The sequence below is a fragment of the Sinohyriopsis cumingii genome, chromosome 5 (genome assembly GCF_028554795.1).
Source record: "Sinohyriopsis cumingii isolate HCF-2022 chromosome 5, ASM2855479v2, whole genome shotgun sequence".
Lineage (NCBI taxonomy): Eukaryota > Metazoa > Mollusca > Bivalvia > Unionida > Unionidae > Sinohyriopsis > Sinohyriopsis cumingii.
The window spans coordinates 98,966,720-98,975,858 of record NC_142965.1 but is presented as its reverse complement, the minus strand read 5'-3'; the positions used below and the strand labels follow the sequence as shown (position 1 = coordinate 98,975,858).

The 9,139-nt window shown below is 34.9% G+C and overlaps 1 protein-coding gene across 5 annotated transcripts in view; it reads right to left on the bottom strand.

Annotated features, from left to right (window-relative positions):
- Positions 1–1,478: 1,478 nt before the first annotated feature.
- The window catches only part of LOC149799849 (disks large homolog 1-like), a 286,339-nt gene continuing 278,678 nt past the window's right edge, over positions 1,479–9,139 (bottom strand). For all 5 annotated transcript variants that reach the window (XM_089959274.1, XM_089959275.1, XM_089959276.1 and 2 more), the window contains one exon: positions 1,479–8,157. In XM_089959274.1, coding sequence (XP_089815400.1) covers positions 8,051–8,157 — 107 coding nt within the window. In that variant the 3' untranslated portion in view covers positions 1,479–8,050. The remainder of the gene's footprint in view (positions 8,158–9,139) is intronic.

Below are 9,139 nucleotides of genomic sequence, written 5' to 3'. Positions count from 1 at the left end.
GATGGGAAACAGTAAGCCATGTTACCATTCACAGCTGAATTATTTTCATATGCCTATGTCAAGACTGTTGTACATGTACATGTATTATGATTCTGTCTGCTAGCGTTTTCATGACTGGCCCATAATTCTTTAATGGTTAGAGATTTTTATGTATCAAAAACCATTGTCTCACCCCCATTGCAAGGCCAAGGTCACATCATGCAAAAATGTAAATATATGACTTTTAACCTTACAAAACTTATGAAACCATTTAAACGATATTTTAATGAAGCTTTATCCAAGTATACATCACGACTAGATGGTGTCTTGTGTACCACATGCATACACCCTTTATCAAGGTCATGGACACAGCATGGGAAAATGTAATTGTGAACTGGAGTCTTTATCCATAATTTTAACTGCTAAAGTTAAATTTAATTAATAATTATATCTCCTATATATACAGTGTGTCACTTAACAGTTTACCCCAACCCCCATTTCAATTCACAGCAAGGGACAATGTAATTGGCTTGTATCCTTGTCTGGAGTATAACTTTAGGACCACTGATGGTATTTTAATATCTGGAGAATAACTTTAGGACCACTGATGGTATTTTAATATCTGGAGTATAACTTTAAAAGCAATGATGGTATTTTAATATCTGGAGAATAACTTTAGGACCAATGATTGTATTTTAATATCTGAGTATAACTTTAGGACCACTGATGGTATTTTAATATCTGGAGTATAACATAGAACAAATGATGGTATTTTAATATCTGGTGTATAACTTTAAGACCAGTGATGGTATTTTAAAATCTGGAGAATAACTTTAGGACCAATGATGGTATTTTAATATCTGGAGTATAACTTTAGGACCACTGATGGTATTTTAATGAAACTTTCACCAATTATAGATCATGACACTGTCACATACCTTTGCCCGGATTTGTATCATGTATATAGCCATGCCCTCCAGATCAAGACAGCAACAAGGGTAATGGAAGTCAATGGCCTGTATGTTTCCCCAGGCTGTACTTTACAACCCCATCATATATTTTGATGAAACTTTCCCCAGGTCCATGCCTTACCATACAATAGTCAATACCATTAGTACTGTAAAAAGATATGTATACCATATACTTGTGTATACAACCATAGGATTAAATCTGTTACCTCACATCAATGGATGCCAGTCCTGACCTTGATCATTTGTTGATGCTTGATTTTTTCCCCTTTATTTTTAAAAAGATTTTGAATAACACTTTGAAATGAAGTACATGTAGTCACAAAAAGGTAGTCAACTCTGAAATTGTACACTTACAAATTTAGTGCAATTCACATAATCACAAAACCTTAATGTAAAACAGAAGTGCCTAAACATCCTTCAAGAAACAGTAGGCTAGATATATAGTGGGAAGAAACAATGAAAATCTGCTTCATGGGATAAAGTATGTCCCCCAAACAGAATCCAAGAAAAGAGAACAAAAGGCAGATGAAATTTGTCAATAAAGGTTTATTCTAATCCATCTCTACAGTCCATAGACAATTTATTTATTAACTTAACAGGAAAAAAAACATTTCTATTAGTTTGTGTAATTTCATGAATTTAACTCCCATCACCAATACATGGCAAATAAAGCCAAATATGCAAAATAGGAAAAATTGCTTGGATCAAGTGAAATTCTTCCTCATTCATTCATTTTTTGAAAGAGTGTACCATCTTGCTTCTGATCCATGATGGATTTCAAGATAAATCAATGATAAATCTACTGAACACACTTAACATGTCTTTGGCTCATTCTTTTATAGGCAATTCCATGAACACCTGGCAGGCTTGTGTGTTAACTTTTTCAAAACTGCTAATACTACAGACAAAATGTGAAAAGGAATTTACTCACAGAGCTAGACAAACTGGCAGTCTCCTTTAAACAGAAAACACTAGAATTTAAAAGCTTGAAAATCCAGATCACTTCGATTACAGTTGTTCTTTTTGTAATTCTTTTTTCTGCATCCTTGAAAACTTGACATCTGAGAACACAGTAGTCCCAACATATGCCTCCACACCAGCAGTAACAAATACAGGCCAGGTACCTGATTTGTCAAACTAATCTAATAGCACTGGCAGGTTTTCTAGTTGTAAATTCTAATCAGTGCTCATGTGGCATCTAAAATTTATTTTCTACCTTTTTGCCAACAAAACCAGGCGAATGCTTAGATCCTCCACCCAAACAAATGTATAGATTGTGTCATACTGAACAGTCCTACAAAGTTTGATAAAAATCTGGGCCAGTAGTTTTGGAAATGTCAAATGTTTTCCCCCCTTATTGCTATAGAAGCTGCATGGTTGCCACCAAACACACCAGTGTTGCTGAACATACTGACACATTACAAATAGGTTTTATTTTCAACTGCTATGGAAGTTAAATAGTTGCTACCAAAGCATAGCAAAGCACAAAATATTCACTTTGTAAAGTTAAGTTAATGTAACAGTTTGGGAGAAGCTGCTAAAAATGTAGTAAGTGCTGACAACACAAGGCTGTTCCACATAAATCTCCATGCTAAGTCATATGAACTAATCATTCGCTGGTATTTCACCTGGTTCCTGTTGTTTTATTTTTTAGCAGCTCCACGTCAATAGACCACCAGTTAACTGATAAATTTACTAACGACTTGTTCAGAAATCAACAATTTAAGCCCATTTGTTTCTCTCAACGCAGGCATGGTGGTGACTCGACAGAAAGAAATCACTTATTCATAATCAGTGATAGCAAATTGATTACTAATAATTATTTATATAATATAATTATATAATACTAATTACTATTATTAAATTACAAGTACTATATTCAATATTGCATTCACTCAACCTGAAAAACGTAACAGGATTGCATGCAATGGTAACTGCATACACATCAGATTGTGTCCTAGCAAATATATTCATTTAAAAGAAAAAAAATGCTCGTCCTGAGACCACATCATGAAAATGAGAAGGTGGATCAGTGCCTATGCTGTTCAAAGTTTAGAGTACATTGTACATGATCAGAAAGATTTACTTTCAATGAACCTAAATCAATCTATGTTCAGGCCAGCCCAAGTTGGCTGCCTCGGTGTGAAAGGCACTTGGCTCCCATTTCCTTGGTAAGAAAGTGCCCCAAAAAGTGACAAGTGCTATTAAAAACCCAACTGCCCTTTGTTGTAAATTAAGCATTATGTCAGTATGCAATCTGACACTTTAATTTGCTTGTATTAGTCATGCATTCCATTAGTTGCCAACACAGTTTTTTTTTTGACGATACCACTTATTTATTGCTGCTGTTCTTCGAGTTCCACATGATAGGCTACACATTGTGGCCAGTCAAACTGGGAGTTAGAAACCAGGAAACTGGCAAGATTTCTCAGGCACTCACTTTGGCCAAGCCTAATTTTCAAACCCAAGCTGACCAAGTTGAAATGGTAGTGATTGGTAAAGGCAAGTGCTTTAGACCACTCAGCCACCTGGAGCCTCTACTTACTTGTTCATGACTGTTACGATATTTATTGTATATACTGCACATCCTAGGCCTAGTCTACCACAGTATAATGCACAAGCAGATTGGGTCTTCACTATTACTAATGATGTAACATAGACCCTAATCAGCTGGTGTATATAAGCTGGCATATTAGAATCAACTGTTGAGTCGGTTGGTAATCATGACCAGAATTGAACTCCAGATCAAAACAGCAAAACTGCTTTCGTGAAGGTTCCAGAGTGTGCGAAAGTCCTATTTCATAGTGATTGAAACCAGAAAAACCAGTAATGGAAATATGATTCAGTGGTACACCATGAATGTTGGCCAGTGACCTAGTTTACACACCCAGTTGTAGTAGTCATTAAACAGTTCTGGTCCAAGTCATGCGTATCTGCAAGTAATACTGTATGTGAAAACATTCTTATTACAAATTCTTACCTCACTGCTAAAACATAATGTGCTCTTGTATAATTTTTCTCGGATCTGCAGTGGTATGTAGTGTAGACCCAGATCTACTATCACATAATGTGCTGGCATGTAGTGCAGACCCATATCTACCATCACATAATGTGCTGGCATGTAGTGTAGACCCATATCTACCATCACATAATGTGCTGGCATGTAGTGTAGACCCATATCTACTGTAACATAATGTGCTGGCATGTAGTGTAGACCCATATCTACCATCACATAATGTGCTGGCATATAGTGAAAACCCATATCTACTATCACATAATGTGCTGGCATGTAGTGTAGACCCATATCTACTATCACATAATGTGCTGGCCTGTAGGATAGACCCATATCTATGTGCTGGTATGTAATATAGACCCATATCTACTGTAACATGACGTGCTGGCATGTAGTGAAGACCCAAATCTACTATCAAATAATGTGCTGGCATGTAGTACAGACCCATATCTACTGTCATTTAATGTACTGGCATGTAGTATAGACCCAGATCTGCTGCCACTTAATGTTCTGGCATGTAGTGTAGACCCAGATCTTTGTCATTTAATGTGCTGGCATGCACTATAAACCCAGATCTACTGTCACTTAATGTGCTGGCATGTAGCACAGACCCAGATCTTCTGCCACTTAATGTGCTGGCATGTAGTGTAGACCCAGATCTTTTGTCAGTGTGCTGGCATAAAATATAAACCCAAGCATGCCATCACTTAATGTGCTGGCATGTCTTGTTGAGCCAGATCTATTGTTAACATGTAGGTAGACCCCAATCTGCTGTAATAAAATACACTGACAAGTAGTGTAAATAAAATCTGCAATCTCATAATGTGCTGTTGTCTGTCTGCACTGCTCATTTTATGCACGATGTGGAGAAAACAGTGTAGATCAAGATCTGCTGTCACATAATGCTATGATAAGTAGTGAAAAACCCAAATGTGCAATCACATAATGTGCCATCATCTGTATGTGCTGTTCATTGTATTCAGTGGGGTGGTACTGAATTTATGAAGCCACACTTATCAAATATTCAGTCATCAAATCTCTGTATTGTCAACCATGTCAATTTACTGTAGCAAACATGCACAAGTTTCATATTATTTTGCCCCAGGAAATGGGCAAACTATTGCCAACCAGCCTATGATTTTATATTATTTTGCCCCAGGAAATGGGCAATCTATTGCCAGCTAGCCTATGATTTTATACTAACTGATGTAGCATTCTGAGTTGAAAGAGTGGAATAAATAATGAGTTACAATGAGGTGAGATGAAAAATTAAAATAATTGATGAATCCAACAATTTGTGATTTTTCTATTGACATTGTACCATACTGTGTACAGTACAAATGATACAGTATTATCATCAGTGAACTAGATTAATTACAATTGAAAACAAAAGCGGAACTTCACAACATGTACAGATAAATTAACATTTTTAACTTAAAATTCATTACAATCTATCACTATATAAACTTGTGACAAGATGAGTCCAACTGCAAACTGCATGGCTCCTGATAGGCTGTTGCATTATGTGAAGGCAGATCAGGGTCTGTGTTCTTTGCACTTGGATTCGACTTGTACAAAAGTACAGATGGTAATACAAGTGTGATGTCATCATAAGTGTAACACTAATATAAACTTTGTGGTGATGAATGGGGAAATCAAAAATACATGTATACAATGACAATATGCAAAATAAATTTTGTGGATTGTTCAAAATCTGAATTTTCAAATGCTTTTTTCTGAAACAGATATATTTTAAGCTGGAGTGATGGAAATTATGATCTTTTGTTCTATGGCAATGTAGTTAAAAATATAACAAGTAAAAAAAGCATCAACACTTCAACTCTTCCTGTTACAATTACAAAGAAATCTAACTGCAATTAATTCAATTAATCATATACCCCTAATAAATATATTTTTTAATAAACAACAATAAAAATCTTCAATCAAGAAAAAGTCAGTAAATTAAAGTATTCAAACTTTTCATAGGGTAGATCTAGTAAATGATTTCATTGTAACCTAACTGCCTGTTAACTGTCAGGCTTTAAAAAAAAGTTTGTAACTCATATTGTTTACAAGTCATTGATAAAAATTCAACAAATACAAAATACCTTCCCTATAAACCATTTTGTGTCATCCATATTACAATGTAGCTGAAAGAAAAAATGTGAAAGGAAGATTTTAAAAAGCTGCCTATCAACCTACTAAGATAATATACAGACCAAAAGCTACAAATAAAGGACAAGATAAAAAATAATTACTGGTAATCACTTAAAATGATTAATTAAATTCAAAATATTTCTTTGAAATGATAGATACCTGTCTTGTTAAAATAAAAGCTGTCAAGTAAACAAAGAAGTCTCTGTTGTGGTGATGTGGTTTCCTAATATGCAGTATTATGCTGGATAGTGTATTGTCACCATGTGCAAACTATATTCATTTCATATATGTCTCTGAATGGCAATATGCAAAAGTCAAGTCTGAATGTGAGTGCAAGCTATCCCTTTAATCACGTTCAGTGCAACCTTAATTACAATTAAACTTACCTTAGTGGACACTTTATATAAAATAGTTGTTCAGAAAGGATAATGTATATGGATCCCGCTTGTTAAATTTCACTTTATACCGCTATACGAAGGACAAGTGCCCATTAATGTGGTTCCTTGATTGTCTCTAATAGACAGGTTTTAGCACATCTGAATTTTCCATTAAGGTTTTTGATAAATGGCATGCATTTGCATTTAACAGCATGTTAGCACAATAAAGGCTATAGTGACACCATACAGCCATAATTCATGCTATTCTATTTTAACTATGTACATACCATTCATCTGAACAAGTACAAAGTACTGAAACCTGCCTAATATATACCAATATAGATATGATTATCCAAACTCCTGTTTAGCCAAAATATTCTTGTGTCCCTTGAAAAGGTCAGATTACTGAGTTCCTATTTACTCAGCATGTCCGATATTTTATCATATTTAAATGAAATTGACATTCATGTTTATGTCTTCAACTAGTGTGATGGAAATATTAAATAATTGCTTTTCTTTTCAAACCTCTTCTCAGCCTTCTGACACTAGAGAATACTCTATATGCAAAATCTGGACACAAATCTGTTGGCTTGTTGCTGAAAATATATTTACTTATTTTAAAAATTGTTAAAATGTACTTCTTCCTGGATATATTGTTTAAGTTCGGATCTGATTTAATTATGGTTCTCAATTTAGGTTTGATAATAATTCCCCCAACAGTGAAAATCTTTTTAACATTCACGGACAGCTAGGCAACAAGGAGTCATCCCATACAGAATGGCTCAAGGGATGACATGAAATATGAAAATCTTGATATACACATGTCAAAATTTTTACACAATGTTTCTAAAACTTAAATCATCACTTAATTCAAGATTTACAGGTAAAATACATTTACATGTCAGCAACATTTTGTTACTTACATTCTTGTTTATGTTCTGATCTTTGGGCACCTTCAATTAACTTTGCTATTTGCACTGATACAGAGAAGGAAAAATAACTTGCTCAACATTTTACATTTATTAAGGTTCATTTTAACGTAAAATACTGCCAAATGACAGTATGAATGATATTGGAAATGTACAATCATATGATACTGATATTTCTGGATAAAAACAAATTCTACTCAACACAACAGGTGTACTCGAAAACAAGTATAATGTATAGATAAGGCTATGAAATATGTACGAGTGGATTAGAGAATTTTACATGTAACTTGTGAAGAAATGACACTTAAAACAATCTCAGCTTTCAAGCTTAACATTACAAGAAATTTACAATATAAACACCCAATGATTGACATGAAATTGCAATATATGGATTGAAATTTTCCAATAAATTTAAAATGATGTAGGAAATGTGAATGTTTCTTGTACAGTCAACAGCTAGTTTCTTCCAAGTATCCGTCAATGATATAATGTTCTGAAACTTTTATTTTTGTCTATGTCACATGGTTATCACATGACTATCACATGATAATTAATGAAAGCTTTCACACAGCTCTCTAAACAACTCCACCTATCCATGGCTGACTGAGCATGTAGACTCGTACACTACAACTTTTCCTTGGCAGGAACCCAGATCATGGGGCCAGACTGGTCACGAATTACTTCCTTTGCTTTTGCATAGATCTCTGCCACAGTGTCTCCCTGAACAACAGCTGTAAATAGAAAATATCAGCCAATAGGAATCACAAATATTCAAACTTTCCATAATTAACTGTATGAAAAGTTTTCTATTTCAAGCTATGTTTATGATTACTCTCACAATGTATCCTTTTTTATGTGGCGTGAGTCAGTACTTTTTTAACAATGGTGTATAAACCCAAGAAAATAGGCCACAAAGCAAACCACTGTAGTGTGGTGTACACTCTTTCTTCAATGCACTAATGTTAGCTGCTTAAAATGAAGAATGCCCAGAAACTGTTTTCAATCAACCTTGGAAAATATGGCAGTGTAACCAGACAACTTCAGGAAACAATGCACATGTAATAGCTAGTTTTGAGTCATTCCATGTGTAACCAGGATTCCTCCAAGGAGTTTTTCAAGCCAGGCAATACTGGAGTCTTGTAATGCGTGTAACGCTTTACATATTCAGTAAAGATTAGCTTTATCAATATCGCTGCCTTAGAGGCCACATTTTATGTCAGAATGGCACCATTTTCATTTAGGGGCAACTATATATCATCAGAAGTCTTGGTAAAACCCCTTTTCAATAAAACCATCCATCCAAGAGGAGGAGTAGCAGCCAAAGGTTTTTTTACTTAGGACAAACTAGAGATCAGAAGATATCTTCTGGTAAAAGCCCTATGTTAATATGACTTTCCATTCAGTAGGTGTACTAACAAGATTTACAAGATGGCTGATGTGGTGGCCATATTGGATGTCTGATCATTTTAGGACCAACTAGGATTCATAAGCAGGGCATGCCATAAGATTTAAAGTTGGAGAGTGAGTTGCCAAAGTAAGCAGTGGCTTTGGGTGACCTCCTCCAATGGGGATACGGGGCTTTTTCTTAAGTAGCTGTGTGTAAAATAAAAGTAGCCAAGTAAATCATCCCAGCTCCTGCCTGATAAGATGTCTTTTAGTGAAAACCTAATGTTGACGTGACTATCTGTTAAGTCTCAAGGTAATCCTCCTATT